The following is a 22,247-nucleotide window of genomic DNA, read 5'->3' as shown; positions in this document are numbered from 1 at the left end:
ACAATAAGCATACAGTCAAACCTGCTTAAGAGACACATTGTAATACGCAAAATCTGTGTTAAAAGACCATCAATTTCAGATACCTCCGTAGTACATTTCGTATAAATTGAACCTGTTTAAAAGACCACCTGTCTTAAAAGACCACCTTTTCGCTCTCCCTGAAGTGGTCTCTTAAACAGGTTTGACTGTACATGATTATGTATTGAAGCTCGTGATCCTTCATTTGATGACATTGCATACCTTTTACAAATTTTACATTGTAAATCAATAGAGAAACGAAGATGTGGTATGAGTTCCAATGAGATAACTCTCTATCAAACATGCCTTTATCAGTACAACAGAGGTCATTGCTGTCATTCATTTATTCATTCATGTTAAAAATTTCGATGCTTTTGGACAAGTTGCGATTAATGATTTTATTGAAAATTTTCTATATAACACATCAATTATATAATTATTTCCGTATATTATCAACAATTTTATTGAAATAAAAATCTTTCAGAAAAAGCACATTAAGCTATAATTCAGGAAAGTATTACCGATCGCTTATAATTATGTTTATTTGGTAAATAAAAATGCGAGTTTTTACTAAAATGAAAACTATGCAAAATTATATATCACCTTTTCTGTGGTTGGTAATCCTGGTTCTCGGCCTAGTAAGAGCAACAAAGTTAAGTAAAATCAAACATATAATTGGTGCAATTTGAGGGGAAAGTTAAGGTTTCGGGATGATTTTTGTCGTGAAAAGAATGCGAAAAGCAGTTGACTTTCCCCAAAAGTTGTACCGATTAAAAGATTGGTTTTACTTCTTTACCCTTGCTATTACTTGACTTGGTACTAGGATGTCTTTCCAAATAAAAGGTCATCTGTAGAAAATTATAAGATCCAGAGTCAAAAATCTGTAATATATACTATTGAGCATGTACATAGTAATTGGGAGAAATTGAGAACTGTAATGTCTTGGAATGTGGCCAGTATACTGCTAATGAGTGTTGATAAATGTGAAACATTCATACACATGTTTGTGAATTTAAAAACAAAGAACATGTAGGTTTTTTTTAACTTACAAAGAGTGATTGTCTCTAAAACCAATTTTAAAATGGATTTTTTAATTCATTTTGACCATACTCAAGCAACTGAATATTTCTCATTTAGAAAACCATATTTCTTTAAATATGTTATATTATTGAATTACCAGTTTTAATAAACTCAACTCTCTTTCGAAAATGTTAGAGAAGTTAATCGCATTGAATAGCAGCGTGATAGATCAACCGATTTTGAATTTAATAAGATTTGTTCTAATAAAATGTGGATATTGCTTACAATTTTTTAATCTAAATTCTAGAACTAGAAAGATGTAAAAAGTTTAAGATTGGGGATAATAAATACATTGAGGACGGAGAAGAAAAAGAATGTGCAACGGGACAAATATTTAAAACGGAGAGGTGCAGCTGTGTTTGGGGAGAACTCCCAACATCCCCTACGGTCACAACAACAGTAAAGCCAACAAGTAATGGAGGTAAATATAACCTTATGGCATGGGCAGTATGAAATGACAAAGTATTACTTAGGCCAAATAAAATACTAGGTGTGTTTCCTATTGCATCTTTGAAAAAATAAGGTGGGGAGGATATTTTTTTTATTTTACAATTCTTTTTTTCATTGAGTCTATGGGAGAGAAATTCTGACTTTAACAGTGCTTAGTGAAAAATTAAGGAAGGCTATTTCGAAGCTTAAAATATAGGATAGGTAGGGAAATAGGTAACACATATATTTTTTATTAGGCCTTTTTAGTAAATGTTGAAACCTAGCACGGCTGTTTTATTTTGCTTTCATCTTAATGGTGGCGATATGTTATCATTTGTTTTCTTTTACTTTCAATTACTTTGGTGTTATCTTTAGTTTACCCATACATAACATGAGCTGCAAACTTTGGAGAGCTCACTGTCTGTTGTTCGTAATATTAAATCGTCACCGTTTTACTCTTCGGATAGGTTTTATTATTTACCAACTGCAAAGGACGGGGATCTGGTTTACGCCCCACCGTCCGACGATCAGAAAATATTTTGTCAAATTTTCTCAAGGACTTTAAATCAAATCCTAAAATTTTATGTCACTTCTTGTGTGAGCATATTATACTTTGTAAGGCATTTTCAGATTGGTCGGTCATCCCTGCTGACCATTTACTTAATTTATTTTCATTCACAAAATGGCCAAAATAAATTATCATCCAACATTTAAAAACTGAATTATCACTTTCTGAAATTCAGAATCAACATTAAATTAGCTGTATTTGGCAAAACTTTCAATGTTCTTCAACTTTATTTGGCCATTATTACTTTTTTGGATTCGAGCGTCACTGATGAGTCTTTTGCAGACGAAACGCGCTTCTGGCGTAAATACAAAATTTAATCCTGGTATCTATGATGAGTTTATTTAGTGTTAGCTTGCTACACTGTGTGCTACGTTTTTATATCATTCAACTATTGCTTATCTGTTTGTTAAATACATACAGCTGGGTATCATTTGTTAGATGTAGATTACAATTAAACTCGTTTTGCCTATTAGATTTATTTCATTATATAACATGCGTGTCGTAATCACAAGTTCTACCCATTGAATAATTAAGGTGTGAACTCTGACATTTGCTGACATCCACCAATTTGTGGCTAGAATGTTTTCCCAATTCAAAGTTATTAGATTTAGGAAGATGTGGTATTAGTGCCAATGATACAACTCTCCAACCAAGTCACAATATATAAAAATAAACCAGTATTAATTGTTTTGTGATGTTCTATTATTTTATAAAATTTTTCTTTGTTCTAATCGACAACATGCTATTTAAAGATAATATTTATATATTTTTTTAGAATGTATTCCAAGCATCCATCTGGATTTCTCAACAATATTAAGCACTAACCCACAACTTCAAGGACAAGACAATGTCCAAGTGGCGAACGGTAAAGGCTACTTTGGTGGACTCTCATTTATTGCCAATCCACAACTAAACAACAATATATTGCCAATATTTATTGCCAAACTTAAACTTAAAATGGATACATCATTTAGTTTTGGGAGCAACTCTTTATTGAAGAGTTGTTCAGGAAATCCAATGGCATCTATTGAAATGTACGCAGAAAGAACTAACACAAAGAATAAGCTTATAACAAAAGTGATGATAAGTGACTTCAGGGCAATAACTGTCTCTAATGATAAATATGATGTAAGTATTGTTTTTACCTTCTAAATTGTAACTAACAAATTGACACAATGTTATTTTCAATGTTATATATATATACAACTCGTCTAAGCATCAACCCAAGTAACATATAAGAAAATAACGGTTTCAATGCATCACTTTTTTACTAGTACTTTCACTGCTTTCGCAGATCTTCAGGTAATGTGACTTGTATATATATAAAACAATTGATTGACATTAACAATAGTATGATGTTAACAAATACAAGGGAGACTACTAATGTCATTTTAAGTCTTAAAAATGTTACGTTAAAATTAGAATATCATTTATCATTTAATCCCGAGTATATATATATCAATGTTAGGTGACATAACGATATTAGGAGAAAACAGACAACTCCGACACTGTAAGCAATTTGTAGGTCACCGTATGGCTTCAACAAGGTGGCCCGATATGACAATATTAAAACAATTCAAACTAGAAAACCAACGACCTGAAATGTGTTTGAAAGAATAAACGAAAGCAAACATTAAAGGTAGCAACCGACGACATTAACGAAAATATCAAGGTAAAATGTTTACAAAATTTCAAATTATTCCATATGTTGGTCAAGCTTAATTATGTTTACTTGTTAATCAATTCAATTTTGTTTCTTGATTTCAATATATTGTCTCTGAGTTTATTTGCTTTGTTGGTTCGATATGTCAGAGACGTTTACACATTATATCATCTCTTTTATTCATATTTATATAATACAATTTTCTTCTTTTTTTGTCAGTTACGTATGCATTACTGCTGTCAAACCTGTATGTTTGATATGCTTTGTGATAAAAAAAAATGTTTTTTATCTACTTATATAAAAAATGTAAAACTACCTTTTTTAATTCATTAGAAGTGTGAAAAATGTAAAACAACCTATTTTGATTCATTAGAAGTGTGAAAAATTTAAGACCACCTATTTTATTTCATTAAAAGTTTGAAGTTTAGACTATAACAGAAAAGAAAGGATATGAGTTTTTCATTCATGACACAAAATCAGTTTATGCACAGAAGCAACGCTGTTATTGCTGTTTTCGTCTCACAATAACAATTCAGTCTGGTATTTGTCCTGTTTTGGCATGTAAATCAACATTAAATGCCTTTCTGTTACTACTGGCACTTGTATGTTCATCATTCTTATACAAAATACAGAATTATGGGGGCACACTTAAAAAAAAATTGGTTTGCCCAAACCCTACGTAGAGATAGAGACAGTTGGAAGGTAGGCAGGCATTCTCTTCTTATTTTGTCGGCAGAGACATTAAAGTGTGATATGTTTTTCAGTCTTCATGCCTATTTGATTAATGATAAAATTTCAAATCAGGACAATAAATGATTTTTAGTAGGCAGCTCTTTTCTGGATATGTAATGATAGGGAAAACATACATATTCTTAATATGGCCTTACCTTTCTACCTTTTACATGTGTCTTAATGGGTTTTTTGTTTCAATTTCAGATTTATAACAACCAAGAAGTTACTATAACATTAGGTTTCAACAGAGAAATGGTGGCGGTTGAAGTGACATTAAGTGCAGCAGAAACTGATCTTCAACAAGTAGCTTTCAGTAATGGTAAGATAAAATGAATAGTATACCGTCATCACTGAATCAGATATAAGAAGATGATGTATGAGTGCCAATGAGACAACTATCAATCCAAGTCACAATTTGTAAAAGAAAACAATTATAGGTCAAAGTACGGTCTTCAACACGGAGCCTTGGCTCACACCAAAAATCAAGCTATTAAAGGCCCCAAAAGGGCCAGTGTAAAAACATTCAAACGAAAAAAAAACAACTGTCTAATCTATATAAAAAAACAAGAAACGAAAAACTCTTAGGAACCACATCAACAAACGACAACTATTGAACATTAGATTCGAAAAATTTGAAACATTGCATGCATGTTCACGATGTTTTCGATAATAAGACATATTGGTATAGTATTTATCTTACGTAATTATAAAGATTTGGTATGGTTACCAATGAGACAACTCTTCAAAAGAGACCAAATGACACAGAAATTAACAACTACAGGTCACCGTATGGTCTTCAACGATAAACAAACATGATAACCCATAGTCAGCTAGACTAGGCCCCGAAATGACAAATGTAAAACAATTCAAACGAGAAAACTAACGGTCTAATAGTAATGAATGTTTCAAACGTAAATGAGTTTACATGGACATTGTAACGACTGTATCTATACTATTAAACGAGAAGACATCATGTTGTGTGTCGCTTCTCTTCCTTCCACAATAAAGTAATCATCATGCCTCTGTGTCCGATAGGTACAGTGCATAGTCGCATTTGTCATCCGTTTTTATAATTATTCAGATTGAGTTATTTTGGGAGAAAAACGAGAAAAAAAGGCATCCATATATTGATTCCGTCATTAGGCAAAATTTTAAGTCATATTAGACTTCCGGTTTGCGTTTTTCTGTATTCTTTGAACATACATATACTACGAATAAGGTGTATTTTCTATCTGCTATCATTTTAAAGTTTATTATCCACGGCTGTCACAGAGTTTATTAAATAGAGCGAGTCTGTATAATATAGCAATGACCGCCGTGGATCGATTAGTAAACCGAGAGTTGAAAGTAAAAAGCAAATACACTTTATTTATAGTAATGAATGTTCATAATATACAGTTCAGCGCTAAAATTATGCATGTGTTATTAATATTTATAGAAATTTTAAAAAAATGGAATTTTGGAAAAATAAAGGAGGAGCTAGGCTAGAAAAAAAATTATCCTGTCCCAAAGCACCAATGACTTATGACACCTTTTCTGAAATTCTCCATTAATTAAATCTTTTACAAAAATTCATTGATTACAAAAAACAGAAGATGTGTTATGATTGCCAATGAGACAACTCTCCACAAGAGACTAAAATGACATAGAAATTAATAACTATAGGTCACCGTACGGCCTTCAACAAACAATGAGCAAAGCCCATACCGCATAGGCAGCTATAGAATGCCCCGAAATGCAATGTAGAACAATTCAAACGACAAAACTAACGGCATCATTTATGTACAAAAATGAACGAAAAAAATATGTAACACATAAACAAACGGCAACCACTGAATTACAGGCTCCTGACTTGAATATTCATGATATACTAAATGTATGTTCATATTGAAATTAATAGAAAACAAAAAAGGGGAATTTTGGAAATAAAGGAGGGATAAAAAAAACATTTTCCTGTCCCCAAATACCTATGACTTTTGATACTTTTCCTGAAATTCTCCACTTATTACATCTTTTACAAAATTCTTTACATACTTTCAATCACGCTCTGAATGCCCGCGATTTCGCGGGTGTGTTATAGTATACATAAAATGTTAAACTGAAATTGTATTACCGGTATCAGTTTACTGATTTGGATACACATATCGATTAGTAATGTCCCTTCAGTGATTATTGAATGAAAAACACTACCTTATTTCACGTCAACCTATTTAAATCAATGACGTTGGTCACACCGATATTGCTTACGTCTTAAGATTTTTGTGTTCCGTCGTGTGTACTATTATTTGTCTGGTTCCTTTTTTTGGCCAATTGCGTTGTCAGTTTGTTTTCTATCTGTGTCTCTGGTATCTTTCGCCCCTCCTTTGAACAGATTGAAGAAAATTTAGAGACGCCAATGACAATTTTTTTTATAATTTCTATATGATCATACTAATACACGATTAATTTTATTATAGCTCCAAAAGATTTCCTTGCATGTAATGGAGCATTAAATGTTGGACAACCCTTTGGTGGAAATGGACCATTTGTAGGCGATATTTATGACGTAAGTAAAGTTATTTTTGTAAATATTGATTAACTATCTTTGTGAAAATGTGAATGTAAAAATTAACGTGATTACACTTTTGATTAGTGTTTGTTTTACGTCACATCAGCGCATAAAGTCTATTTCGCGTTGAGACGTGCATATACAGACAAGAACATGCTAGTTTGAAATAATTATGAACCTTCTATGGAAGATGAGAGAACGCATGTTTCGTCTTCATCAGACTCATTTGTGGCACTCAAATCAATTTACAAGGTCTACAACGTTGAAGGGTCTTATTGTGTCAAATTTTGCTATGACAATAAACGTTAGGGGTTTAAAATCCTACTAAAATGTTCGAATGAAAAATTTATAGAAAATAAAAAACAAATATGAGTGACAGAAATCTGCAGAAACCATTATATTATAGATTCTTAATGTTGATCATGCACATACACATACTGTGCCGGAGCTGTATATACTTGTGAGCCCTAAATTCTGCTCTTAAACAGATGCCATAGTTTAACAACATAGCATAATAACAAGATAAGATAGCAATACCCCTCAAACAATACACTCAATCAGAAATCCACAGTATTAGATTCGATAACCTTAGTCGAATCTGGCAAAAACCAAAGAACCACACGTTCCAAACAAAGACTATGTGTAACTTTAGTAGAAGGGTATGCTGAACGTGTATCTTTATTTGCACCCTGTAACGTGGTAAATTTCACAAGAAAAATATTCATTGCATTTCTTTTTATAGTTTTTGTCCCTGATTCTATCTGATATCGTAAAGCATAAAATTTCCACGTAGGGATTAGTACCTTAGCTACTTCACCTAAAAAACCTTTTTCGACACTTGACCATTTAACCATTTGTTTTAGTCAGTATAAAGCAACATTTGTTCTTTAGAAGTCATTTAACTCATATCTTTACACACATTCTACTTTTTGATAGCTTTTTTATCTGGATATTTTAACAATTTTCTATATAAAATTAAGAATGAAAATGGGGTATCTTTCAAGGAGACAACACATCCTATATGTATTTTGATAAATCTTATATATATTTCAGTGGAAAGTCTGGAACGGATGCGACAACATTCCAGCCAGTATGGAATACTTATTCAATTAAATATCTGCCAACCAAGCATTTTATCAACAGTATACAGGCACATATAAGTGTTTACACTTTCAAGATCTATATTTCATGATTGTTTTCTTTCTCATCTTGGAATCCTACATACACACGTGTCATGTCATATTTTTCAAGTATTTACACAGTTGAAATAAATGTATATTTAACTTTTAGTTCGCTAATTCAGAATCATATCAGACCTGAATGTTAACTGCAAACACAAATTCATATACATTTTTTTTTGTTCAGAAATGTCGAATGTATGAAATACTTGCATGGTTAGTATTTGTTTATGTTTTTTTAACGATAATAATAATTGAAAAAAGTAGATTGAAATTCAATTAAGAACAAGTTTTGTAGATATTGCAGCATTTAATATCAAATCTCTCTCATAAAATACTATGCAAAATCCTAATTTAGAATTTCATTTTACATGTATGTAAATAATGCTCAAAACAACCGGTTTGTTTTGCTCTCGGTGATCAAAAATATAATTGTATATATATTGTCTTTCTATTGTCTACAGATTTTGATTGTAAATACAAGTTTGTTGTAAAACTCGTAGGACACAGGAACTTACAATTAGTATGTCTTTTGTCAAAGACTTGCATAATATGATATAAATATAACTTCAAACAATTATTGTTTTTACCATACTTGTTTTATTCTTTTTATTTTGTTATTCGTTTTCTCTGTGGCAACTACAAACTCATCGTAATAACTTTAGGTCACACATTTTTTTTTACACTTTTCTATGTATTTTTGTGTTTCGTTTGAGATTACTGGTTTTTTTTTTGCCTTTTACTAAAAATATGTATTGTTTTATGTCGTCGTTCCTTTTTTGTTTTATAAATGTTATTAATTCATTTACACTTTATTCACCACTGGTATTACATCTTTCAAATAATGGTTTGATTATATTTTTCGGTAAAATATATTCGGAATAAAAACAAGATTACATGCAACTACCGATAAATATTAAAATTTAATTGATATATTATTATTATTTTCAATTTACGGTAACTATGTTTATACTTCTCAAAACAAAAACAATGATTCAGTGACTTGTTATATTGATAAACATTGTAAAGCTGTACTAACATTTCTACAAAATACAAAATTGGTATGCACTAGGTATTATATGTTCAAAATAATTTTGATCATAATGATATATATTCATATGTAAACGGATTTTATTATTTTTGTACATGAAATCACAAGAAACATTGGTATTAAACTAATATGACATCTTACTCTTTGTTTTTCTAAAAAAAATCTATAAATTTAATTTGCTTTATATCTTTTACATGTTTTGTAAGTCAATTCAAAAGTACTTTTGGTACCAAAGAAAGATAAAATTGAAAATAATATAACTGGTGTCATTAAACACTGCATTGCTCCGTTGGTTAGTGTTTGTCTGCTTTTATCCCTTCCATTTAAATGTTTTCATTGCTCACCTGCATCGCCCATGTAATTGATCCTTTGGGTAGGTAATTGAACATTGTTACAAATTCTGACGAACTTCAACAAAAAGACAAAGAACTGCTGCGGCTGTAAATTGAATTTTGGAAATAACAGAGTTTATTCCTATACCAATGTGAAACAGTATAAACCAAGTTGAAAGTTTTCCTCGTTTATCCTCTTTTTCTTTTTTATTTAATTTTTCTTGTGTTCAACTCCTGTATTGGTCACATCTAAATAAGTTGTATTAATTCCATAGTTCCGTTGAAATAAAATTTCAAAACTCAAGTTGTCTCGCAAACAGACCTAGCAGAGAAACGTACATGTTATTTTCAAAATAAGATTTACAGAAAAAAATATCAAAATGTTTTAGTTGTGAAGTAACTTTCAAGGTCCACCAATATCTAGGTTAGAGTCTCTAGCATCATAAGGACTAAGTGGTCCTTTTCCATTTCCAATAACATAGTCTATATTAACACAACGATGGACCTTCAACTGCAAAAAAAGAAATATGTTTAGTAAGCAATTTTCAAGAAGAATAAAAAATGTAAATGCGGGAAAGTTTACAAACACAAAAACGAACGATTCAAACAATAGAACAACAAAACAATTAAAACAGATTATGAACAAAAATTTTCTCAATTAAAACAGATAATGACCCCCCCCCCCCCCAAAAAAAAACAAAAAAAAAAAAAACTAATGGTTATGGAGTTTTTTGCATTAGGAAAGCGTGTATATATGAATTTTAAAAACGATAACGATAAAATTTCATTAATTTTGTACCCTAGGATGAGATCAAGTTAACAAAAATGTCATTCCTATCACAATTACTATGTGCAATGCAAATTTTGTCATTTAAACAAAGACCTTTTCTATACAAAGTATATTAACTGCTCTGAAAGACCGGAGAATACTTCTCCACGTTGCAGTACGGCCTAGCTACTTCATGTAATTCCAAAGATGTAGTCCGCCAAATAAAAGAGTTTACAAGATGTTAGAAATAATATAAACCTTCAGATTCTAAAATGTTATGAGTACAAACTTACATCATCAATATATCCAACATATCCACGTCTATTACACATCCCTATCTCAAATCCCCCTGCTCGTGTATCTAAATGTCCTGCAAGACAAGCAAACATTTGATAATACTATAGATATAAGTGATTATTAGATCATTTGTAGCATGAAATATACACAAAAACAAGAAATGACACTCAACACAAACATTCAGATTTTCTAACAGTTGTAATACAAAGAGACGAATAATATTCTCGTTTTATTGTGTTGAATACATATTCAAAGAACCAGCAAAATATTTGTATTAATCGGTAATTTGTACATCCACTTTGATGTTACTGCCTAAAGTTTTAATAGCATTGACCAGTCTTGATAATCCAACATAAACGACAATGACGAAATTTATCAAAGCAGCAAGGTCATGTGTACATGTTAATCCGCTTTAATTGTTAATAAAATGCACGCGACTTCATTCATACAACCGAATAAAGATCCCATCGTTTTGCGTTTTACGTAAAAGTAGTTTTATGTATTTTTTGATTTTACATCATATTCTGAACAAAAATATATAGTTAAGACAAATTGTCGATAACAAGGATAATGGCATTTTTGTTATACATGACTTCATCAGTTCAAATATCAGCTCGGCCTAGCGGGCTCGCTTGATATTCTTATGGATAAAATCAGTATCCAAAACAAAATTATAACATTATTCATGTATCTCAGAATTTACTTGGATAGAAATATCATTATGAATAATGAGAAAAATTATTTGTCAATGAGACAAAAAGAGATACAAGAAAAGCTAATGTGATTTTTACTGGCAAAACAGAAGTGATTGCCATTATCATCACACGTCGAAAGAGATAACTTTCACTTGCAATATAAACAGACCAAAGACCTATATATATATATATAAAAGATTGGATCACGCACAAATGCCCTTTTGAATTATGTCTTGCACTCACACCATACAATAAGTTCACAAGAATTCTTTCAACAGGTATACTAAATCACATACAAACCAAAATAATCCAGAACTATTTTAATGGATTTAGTATGTATCAATACCTTATTTTTATTTTTAAATAATGTAGCAATAAGAGAGAAAATAGATAATTGTAATATGTCATTTCTGTTTTTGTATGTTAATTTAAGTAACTCAATAATAAATCTTCATATTTGAGTTCAAACTGATATTCATATTTTTATTAAATATTGTAAAAGTTGTTGATTAAATTTCAAGTTTTGGAGGTGAATGACATTGATTAAAAAACACAGAAAAAGTCAATAAGGGAAGCATTTTTTATTTTATTTTAAAATTAAAACTTTTCAAGAGAACAAAACGAAGATTATATGTTTTTTATTTAGATATAAGAAGATGATGTATGACTGCCAATGAGACAACTCTCCATCCAATTCACAATTTATAAAAGTAAACCATTATAGGTCAAAGTACGGTCTTCAACATGGATCTTTGGTTCACACCAAACAGCAAGCTATAAAGTGCCCCCAAAATATACTAGTGTAAAACCGTTCAAATTGTTTATATCTATTGACAATAGCTCCTTTTCGTTTTTTATAAATTTTAGATTTTTATGTTTTCGATTTTGTGCTTATATTCATTACAAAAAGAGGGATTTTCCAGTTTTCTGAGAATAACTCAAAATACGCTTTCACCAATTTGCAAGAAACTATAATGAATTGTTTATATATATTGACATGAGCATCCTTTGAATTTTTACAAATTTTAGATTTTACGTTTCCAAGTTATGGGGTTTTATTCATTACAAGAAACAAGATTTCCCAGTTTTCGGACATTAACTCAAAAATGCTTTGGGCAGTTTTCCTAACATTTTGGTGAATTGTTCGTATCTATTACTGTAAGTTCCAATTCGATTGGGTGATTTTCAAGTTTTCGGACAATATTCCCAAAGTGCTAGTTTTCATTAAACTTTGGTGACTGATTTATATCTATCAAGTTGACATGTCTTTGGATTTTTATAAATTTCTGATATGACATTGAGAAGTTATCGAATTTTATTCTTAGAAAACGCGACGGGCGTAGCATGCAATCATAAGTGTCAAAAGCACCAAAAATAGTTTTTGCTCTTTTATAAGTGTATTTGAAATTTGAAAAGTCCATTTGCAAATGATGTCTGTTTTAAAATACATGTTTAAAAGTCAATTTGATAGATCATGACAACGAATAGATAATCATTTCTAAGTTTAAGATCAAGAGATCAAATAAAAATTAGTATGTCAGTCTGTTAAATGTTTTTTAATGAATGAACCTTGCTCATTTAGTACTGTCATACACCTTTTATATTTTTTGGTGCCTTTATTTAACTCAGAGATCCTAGAAAAACTTGAAACACGAATCGAATAAGTTATTAAATATTGACTGTTGTACCCCTATTTTTAACATGTGTACCTTTTATGTCTATTTGTTTGTTCGCACAATTTTTGTAAATGTAATGGAATTTAATGCAACTGTCTACTAACAATTGTGAGGATAGCTCAATTGTATGACAGTTGCATATTTTTTTTAAAGTAAAAAATAGTGGATTAAACCAGGTGTTTTAAGCTAAAAGATCCTTGTATAATCAACTATTTTCAATTTTCATAAATGCCTAGATAGGAATATGACAGTTTTTATCCGTTCGTTTGATGTCTTAGAGCTTTTGATTTTGCGATTTGACTAGAAAATTTTCGTTCTGAGTTTTCCTCGGAGTTTGGTATTTTAGTTATTTTTACTTTTAACTAAGATAAGATAAAAGGGAAGGCGTTTTCTTACTATATCATAATCCTAGTTATTAATTCTGAGTATTTTGATATTGTGTTTTGTTTGTTTGTTAATAGTTGTCAAATGTACCAGGCTTATAAGTTAGACGCGTGTTTGGTCTACATAAGACCAAAATAGTAAGAAGGCCAAAATGCGAAAAGTTCGATAACATCTAACGAAATTCTTGACTAATGTTATAATGTAATACATGATATGATAGTAAAAAAAACAAAAAAGTATTAGACTATCTAATTACATTCCATTATGTAGCTTTAAACCTTATAATGTCGAATAAAGATGGATGATATAGCGACAGTTTACATGAATTGTCACATTATGCTTCATTAGAGATGGTTTATAGGTAGGACAAGTTAGTATACCATGGGAATTGTTATTTATGTTTCCTCTTGTTTTCCGTTACATCAAGAATGATCTCGATTAGTATTTTCTTAGTTAGATTGATTTTCAATGTTACACAATCTTGTATGCGATAGATTTAATTTTCATTTAATAATATATTTTTTCTTTTTTTTTTGTCATTTTTGTTTAATTCCTACTATTGTTTTATTGAAAAAATAATTCTATCTAAACGTAGTACCTCATGGCTATAAAGTAAATAACAATAAAAAAAACGTCTTAAAATCGAAATATTCCAAAAACTTTAAACCTATGGCAACTAGGGTCCATTTTGATAATTTTAGTTTATATAATGTTCAGGTGTTATACCACTGTTTTATAAGATTGGTTTACTGATTGATGGTTGCTGTATAACCATTATATTGGAGGATGGGCGGTAAAGTTGTTATAATTGAAGTACATTAGCATATAACATAGTAATTATTGTTGCCTTCTATCGACATAAAGTTTGCTTCATATTTTAAAGCAATGTTCATAAATGGTTTTTTAATCTTTAGAATATGTGTTATCATCGTTTACTCATTATCGATACCATGCACGCTAGACGCCCGTTTTGTCTTCGCTTAATTAATAAGTGACACTCAAATTGAAAAAGGTCAATGAAAGTTGACGAGCATAGAGGACATACAATTCAAAAATGTTTTGCAACATTCATCTATAATCTATTCATTGGGTAGAACATCAAATTATTCCGAAATATGCAAAATTTGGAAAAACAGTTAATCTTTTATTATGATATAAAGATTTAAAAACATCAGCTTTTTGCTTGTTATTGAAAATGTATTGGTCTGCATATAAATGTGCACATATTCAATCTCACACCCTTTGGTGTTTTGTTGATAATAAGATCAAAGTTAACACCCTAAAACACAGAAAAAGGTCAAGTGATGGCTAACTATCAAAAAAGCAACGTTATATGACATGGCCGAAAATTTACAACGGCATTGACAATCACTTACAAGAATTGTGTTCTTTTGAAATACTATTCTCGTTAAACAGAAATGTCATGCAAAGCATCACAGTACGCAATAAATATATCCAACTGTAGACTGGAAATCGATTCGGTAGAGTATTTCAAATTTTCACCGAATGCTTTAATCAGCAACCTAAGTCTTTGCTTTCTTTGTTTTCATAGCGACATTGAGTGTATTAACAAGGATATATAATCTACTGGTCACCAGTTCGACTACGGCCACCTCAAGAAAAATCGTGTGTGCGATTATTTAGTGTATAGAAAGTTTACTGTATATGATGTAAATCCATCTACACAGAGTTGTACCCATAGAAAATTAAGCAGTTGATGTTGGATTTCATTTAAAGATAACACAAATTATAAAGAAATTTAGCATAATGACATAATGATAAGACCCTATTTAGATATATTGAATACAAAACAAAACAGTGTCTCGTGATATTTGCTAACTATCAGATAAGTTTGATATTGACATTGAAGAGATAAAGATTAGTCGATATATTACACGAGGTACACTGTGACACAGTGACATCTTCAAACTTTGATGTGATTTGACTTATTTCATCATATATAAAACTGGAACTAAGTTCTTTAATCTGCTACAGAATCTTAATAATTTCTATACACAATATAAAACTTTGATTTTACCTTTCATTGCAACAGCCTGCTCTTCATCATCAACCTTTGCCCTTAATGCTGTTCCATCATATACGTATGTTACATTTTTCCATGCTTTATCCTGTTTACATAAAAAAAAAAAAAACAATAATTAATTGTATTTAGCTTCAAACATTTTTGTGTAAACTATACCATTTGATTCATGGATGTCTGATCTACATGTATTGTAAGGCTAAATAATGTATGTATCAAAGAATAATATGTTGAGAGCAAATTTTACTTAGACGTGAACTTGCCGTTAATTACAAACCAGTATCGCTAGTTAAACCGGAATTCATTTCTCTTTGGGTTCAGATGAGTTAATCACCGAGTTTTTGTGAGTATAGTGAAGCTCAAATTTAATCGTCTGTGTAGTATTGTCTGTTTGTCTGTCTTTTTCATTTGACCATGGTGTAGTTTTTTTCTACCTTAAGGAATTAGGTGTGGTTAGGTGAAAATTAGTAAATCAAGAATCTAAAATTGATACTGTTAGCTTGTAGGGCATTCTTCAAGGATCAAAATAAGCTAAAAATGTTGATAGGTCATGGAATTCCTTTTCGAGATATTTGAGATTTAAAATATGGCGGGAAAAGGCTGACTCGGACTTTTACCTTATGTTTGCATTGGTATCATTTGGGTCCCAAAACAAATGAAAGAAAATTAAGAATCTTCTAAAATTTTGGTAAATGACCTTTCATGAGCTATTTAGTCTTATATGAAAAAATAAATAGGTGTTATGGGGCAAACTATTTTACCTTGTTTTGTATGGAAAAAAACCAAGGTGTCCGAAAATTTTACACGAATTCCAAAACCTCACCTAAGTACATACTTAATATCTTCTTTCTTTTTTTTTGCCATTACAAGTTCAATAAGTTTTGAAGTACTTATATATATCTGGCTTTCATTGTATTGGTTTGAGTGTTTCTGGTGAAGGGTAACCAAGAACAATGCTTCAACTGCACGACATTTATCACAAAAACAGTTATTTAATTTAAGGCGGTACCTAACACTTAAACTAAAATTAATTTGGCTCGTTTAATTTTCTTAAAATTTTGACAAAGTATTTACTTTGACCCTTTGACAAAAATATAAAAATTTCAAAAAATTGGAACCAAATATTTCATCAGAAAAATTACACTGGTTATATAGCAGTTTGACAAATACTAATTTTGATCATTGGGAAGCTTAATATTCCGTTACAACACAGTGTAATTAAAAAGTTTAGCTGATTTTACAGAGTAATCTCCCTGTAGTTGTTTTCACTTGTTAAATTGATAAATAATGTTTGATTTTGTAAATTGTTATGGACTTCCTCTTTGTGAATTTACATAAGAGTTTAGAATTATTGTTATACTTTTTTTAAACGTTTCATAGGCCATGAGACTGAAATAAAAATAAAGCAATTTACAAATAAAATTTACTTCAAGTTTAACACATACGGTTTATTATCTATAAGATAACAAAACAAATTAACAGGGTAGACTTATTTTGAGAATGTTAAACAATGTTAACTTAAAAAGCGACAGAAATTAAATTTTGGCTACCGAGGTAGTCAGTAAAATCACAAATTTAAAATAACATCATTCAAATAGAAATACAAGTGATACGATTATAACACCGTGGGAAGAATTCATGATTGCTCTTATTTCGTGTTGATTTAAATACGTTAAAGCGGTTTTGGTGGTGACAGTCATTAAAACTACGAAAACCGGACCATGAATGATTCCTCTGAACGTTACATATAAAAACCCACAAATGATTGATACCAACATGACTAAAGCAATAGTTATCGTACATTGTTTATGACTTACAAAGCAATGCAGGCTTATCATATAAACAAGAAGTTATTTACGTAAAAAACAACAAAACATATGTTATTATTCTATAAATTTCAATTTAAACCCCTATATAAACAATACAGCTATAGACTTCGTATAAACAACAACAAAAACATCAAACAACCTATTCAACTATTTGTTCGGAAAATACTACATTTTTCCTAACAAAAAAAGGCTTCAGAAGTGCACACATTTGACAAGAAAATGTTAGTAATTGTCAGAAGGTTAAGGTTTTAAATGCGACAACTTGTAAATTTAGGAGGGTAATGACTTAAAACAAAGGCTTTACTAAAATTAGGGTTTGAGTATGTGTTGTGGGAAATGTCAGGAACATGAGAACAAACACTCTCAACATATAAAAAGTAAAATCACAAAAATACTGAGCTCTGAGAAAAATTTAAAACGGAAAGTCCCCAATCAAATAGCAAAACACTATACATGTCAATCCGACGAAAACTACTTTTGGGAAATTTTCTGAGGACACATTGCTAACAACAGGTGTGCTCGCAATTTCGCACTGTTTGACATTGATATGGTGATAGGGCTGTCTGCTTGTATGTTCAAGGTCTTTATTCATTTTTTTTTTAATTTCGGTTACGTTTTTTATTATAATAGTTTGCATAATGATGAATATAAATATATATAAACGTTCTAATTTAAAATTTGAGTAAAAGCAACCTTCATCTTTTAAGGCTATTTTACATAATTCTAGTGTGATCACTTATTCAGATTATTTTCATAAAACAAACCTGACATTTGCCTCTGTTATTACCTAGAATCCCATAAATGGCAACTTTCACTGAATGTTAAAAATAGTTGCCAATATATGTAGACCCTAACTTCTTGTTGCTTGCTTACCTTATATGGTAATCGGATTTCTGCAGGTCCACTAGCAACTGTATCTGCTCTAAAAATAACTTCTTTATTTCTTGGCGCTAATGCAATTTCAACAGCACCTAATTCATTATCCATACAATTAGAAACTAATACTTGTTCATCCGGGCCTCCTGGGAAATCGTAGAAACGCAAACTTATTGTCAATTTTTGTCCAAAGTCAATGTTTGAATACATCCATATTGTTAACTGTCCGATACCGTTAAATCTACCGGCGTTAGCAACAGAATCCACGTGACCATTATTACCAATGGGAATGTTTGTGCCCCCATTATCTATAATTGGTTTACTATCAAAGTCTAAATATATTTCTGGTCTGCAATCTGAAATTGAAGAACTGATTTAAGAATTTCAAACCAAACAAAATATAAAATTATTAAATGAGATGTGGGAATACGTCAATGAAACTCGATGTCAACATAAGCTGACTCTTTTAGAGGTCAACATAAGCTGACACTTTTAGAGGTCAACATAACCTGACACATTTAGAGGTCAACATAAGCTGACGCTGACACTTTTAGAGGTCAACATAAGCTGACATTTTTAGAGGTCAACATAAGCTGACACTTTTAGAGGTCAACATAAGCTGACACTTTTAGAGGTCAACATAAGCTGACGCTTTTAGAGGTCAACAAAACGTGTTTACAAAAAGATATGTCTATACAATATGCCAAGGTCTACGCTGTGACTTCTATATGTCTTTTTGGTTCTATTTATTTTAGGTTGATGATGTCTCATTCAATAAACGCCTCATCTCCTTTTATTCATATCTCTATATTATATTACAACACAACAATATCAGACATATGCAACTTGCTTTTAAACATACATCGGGATATCATCATTATTTTGGCAAAAATTAAAACAGAGCATTACTGATTCAATGTCGATATAATAATAATGATAACAAACAGCAAGTGAGTTCTCTTCAGTGATAACACCTGTCATAGAGCCAAATGGCGGCATCAATACAAGGAAATGCTCTGGAAAAATTAAGCCAACAGTATTTAACTGAAGTTCAAATCTCGTATCGATACACCTAGGCTTACAAACAAAATTATATAAATTAAATAAACTTCATAAGAAGCGCTACCGGGTGCGCTGAAACGATAAGTATCTCGTCTCATCCTGCTTTGTATGTATCATCCGTCATCCGAATTCACCGAGTCAAATTATCAATAACATTTAGCCGTTCTCTAGGTTGATCATATAGTTCATTTATATGTATTACAACTCATCAATACTTACAAATACTTGTTACAGGTGCTAAATCAATACAGCCACATTCTCTGTCATTGTAAAGGGTACCAATTGGACAACGTCGTCTTACTGTTCCATATCCATGGATATATTGGGAGAAATAATTTCTGTCGGCGTCTGGTGACGTTAAACAAGCTGAAAGGAAACTTCAGTTTATTCTCAAGACAAAATACTATAGTAAGCTAAATATTTTTTTGTTTTAAAAATTTTATATTTAGTTTGGCGAAACGGTTATGTTTTTGGTGGGGTTCGTGTTGTTTATTCTTTAGTTTTCTATGTTGTGTCATGTGTACTATTGTTTGTCTGTTTGTCCTTTTCATTTTTAGCCATGGCGTTGTCAGTGTATTTTCGATTTAGGAATTTGACTGTCCCTCTGGTATCTTTCGTCCCCCTTTTATGGATGAGTAAGTGATCGGCATTAAATAGTAAATAGAGTAAACTAAATATAAAAACAACTCCGCTGCAGATGCAAATCAATAAAGTTGAGCGACTTGGATTCTTTAGAGCCTGTTATTTTTCATTTTAGCCAAAACTATGGAAAATAAAGTAAAATTACATGCTGTGAAAATAAGTAGTAGGACAAGATCAGCAAATATATTTTATGGACGATACTGTCAGTCTACTTCTTATAAAGGTTGTTTTTCCTTTTATGATGGCGATCCTTATTTTTTCGTTTATTTTGTAAATTCTACACTAGAAAAAGAATGACTATAAACTGCAAAAATGACCAGTAATAAGACATCGACAAAATTTGTATTTTGGCAAATGTTATAATAAAGAGAAACATGACATATAAAAAATTATCTACAATAAAAGATCAGTTAAGAGGATATCTTAGTAATTTTTTTATTTCAGTGTTCAGTTTTGGAAATGCACACAGAAGAGACACATGTTTTTTAAAAGTATCTAGTTATGTGTTAGCTTGCTTACTTCTCCGCATTTTCCATATAACAGTTATCATAAAATAAGGTTTGGGTTACAAATTTTCGCTTTTATATAGCTTTATAAGTATTTTCAAAATTCTAGTGTGTGTACTTTTATTTTCTATCTCGTTCGTTAATGCAGGAAACACATTGTTTACCTCCGTGTTCTCTTTTTTTTCACAGAAAATGTGTGAGGTAAATGCCAACAAAACCGCAATCAGACATAATTAATCAATGTATTTTCTTTTCACTTATTGTTTTTGGGAAAACACTGGGGTTGTTATCTCCCTTTTTATGTTTTGATTACTGTTTTTCTCCCCTTTACATTATTATCAACAAAATCATCTTAATCTTGTGTAAACTTTTTCCTAATGGGAGTCAAAATTGATAAATAAAATTAGTTGGTTTGTTTTTGCTAGACAGGTTTATAAGAAGTCTAAATGAGTGGCAGAAAATACCAAAGGCACATGAAGTTAGTTGCAATCATTCTTCTTGGCATTTTACCTTTTTTTACCCAAAGATTATCAATTAAACTTACGGAAATGAATTAAAGTGCAATCAACCACTGGTAAACTTCTCTCAATTACAGTAATTTAAGGAGGTAGACCTAGGTTAAGGGAAATAACTCTTAAAACCATCAGTACGTTTGTGTCAACCATTTTCAAAAATATATTCTAAGCTTCTAGGTTACATAAATTATTTTCAATCTGTTTCAGGTAAATGCTTAAAATACATTGATGAACTTGACTTTTACAAACGCTTAACTGATTTTAAGAGTCATCTCCCTGAACCAAGGTCTACCCCTTAAAACGTGATGCTACTGTTACCTGTATAAGAATTAAACAGTGGGGATAGCTATTAAACAGTTACTTACGACCTCTAGTTGTAGATTCAAATGGTCTAAATCCAGGTCTCTGTTCTCCAGGAAGCCTTATTGGGTCCAACGGTCTTGTATTGCCATTTCCTGGTCTATTGATAGGTTCAGTAGTTGGTCTAGGTCTTGTTGGAAAAGTAGCTGTAGCTCAAAGATAAATAAGACAGTTCACATACCAATTTCGGGCAAACCTTTATTTTAAGTTGGTGTTAAACGTAGTTTGTCTTTATTGTAGTGAAATATCTTCAAAGCAAGATTCCTAATACTTATATAAACCAATATGTTTTGTTAAGCAATATTAACGTTCCCTTTTCAGTCATACGTTTCATATTTTTTAAATGTTGGCGAAAGAAGCACAAAGCAGGAGAGATCAATATTAAAGAGAAGGAAAACAAGCAATTGAGGAGGAAGAGTAGAAAGATTGAAGTAAGTTTCGAAGAGACAATCTTATTTGAACCTATATATCCGATCACGTCGGATGGTGGTAAAACTTAAAATTTTCGTACGATGATTTTTTTTAATTTCGCTCCCATTTCTATGATATAAAATGATATCAGCTGCTTTATTTCTTCCATGTACAAATCCGATCACGATGGTGATGAACATAAAATTTAGGTCAAGATTTTTTTCATTTTTTGGCGCTTATTCTAATAGTTAATATAATATATCACCTGAATTATTATTTCTTGGTGGCCAATCACATAAACATTTTTCCTGATTAAAATGTGTTCCATCAGCGCATCTAAATTCACCGGAAGCACGTGATGAGGTTAAATAAACTTTGTATTTTGTTGTATCCCCTTCTACAGGACGTAATACACAACTTCCTGTAAAAAGTACACATTTTTTTGTACAGGAAGTGCCTTCGATTTTTTATTTACTTGTGTTAAGAAGCTATGACTCAAGCAAAGCTGTTGCCATCATTTGTCTACTGCAAATTCAGAACGTCTTTCGGTCGAGTTTATTATTGTGAATACTGTAATTTGATTAA

General features: G+C 30.9%; 2 protein-coding genes across 4 annotated transcripts in view; one reads left to right on the top strand and one right to left on the bottom strand.

Moving 5' to 3' along the window:
* LOC139528093 (uncharacterized) overlaps positions 1–8,876 on the top strand; it is a 30,718-nt gene extending 21,842 nt beyond the window's left edge. The window contains exons 21-25 of the mRNA XM_071323918.1: positions 1,346–1,519; positions 2,871–3,223; positions 4,695–4,809; positions 6,947–7,035; positions 8,092–8,876. Coding sequence (XP_071180019.1) covers positions 1,346–1,519; positions 2,871–3,223; positions 4,695–4,809; positions 6,947–7,035; positions 8,092–8,151 — 791 coding nt within the window. The 3' untranslated portion in view covers positions 8,152–8,876. The remainder of the gene's footprint in view (positions 1–1,345; positions 1,520–2,870; positions 3,224–4,694; positions 4,810–6,946; positions 7,036–8,091) is intronic.
* Positions 8,877–9,329: 453 nt separating this feature from the next.
* The window catches only part of LOC139528094 (shell matrix protein-like), a 48,218-nt gene continuing 35,300 nt past the window's right edge, over positions 9,330–22,247 (bottom strand). The window contains exons 3-9 of one of the 3 annotated variants that reach the window (XM_071323919.1): positions 21,928–22,083; positions 21,257–21,403; positions 19,448–19,594; positions 18,164–18,522; positions 15,459–15,549; positions 10,662–10,738; positions 9,330–10,110 (exon numbers count right to left, since the gene is read on the bottom strand). In XM_071323919.1, coding sequence (XP_071180020.1) covers positions 10,003–10,110; positions 10,662–10,738; positions 15,459–15,549; positions 18,164–18,522; positions 19,448–19,594; positions 21,257–21,403; positions 21,928–22,083 — 1,085 coding nt within the window. In that variant the 3' untranslated portion in view covers positions 9,330–10,002. The remainder of the gene's footprint in view (positions 10,111–10,661; positions 10,739–15,458; positions 15,550–18,163; positions 18,523–19,447; positions 19,595–21,256; positions 21,404–21,927; positions 22,084–22,247) is intronic. The other 2 variants (XM_071323920.1, XM_071323921.1) reach the window with 2 other exon arrangements.

The sequence above is a fragment of the Mytilus edulis genome, chromosome 6, assembly GCF_963676685.1.
Source record: "Mytilus edulis chromosome 6, xbMytEdul2.2, whole genome shotgun sequence".
Classification (NCBI taxonomy): Eukaryota; Metazoa; Mollusca; class Bivalvia; order Mytilida; family Mytilidae; genus Mytilus; species Mytilus edulis.
Note: the sequence above shows the minus strand (reverse complement) of the source record. Positions and strands in the feature narration are given on the sequence as shown.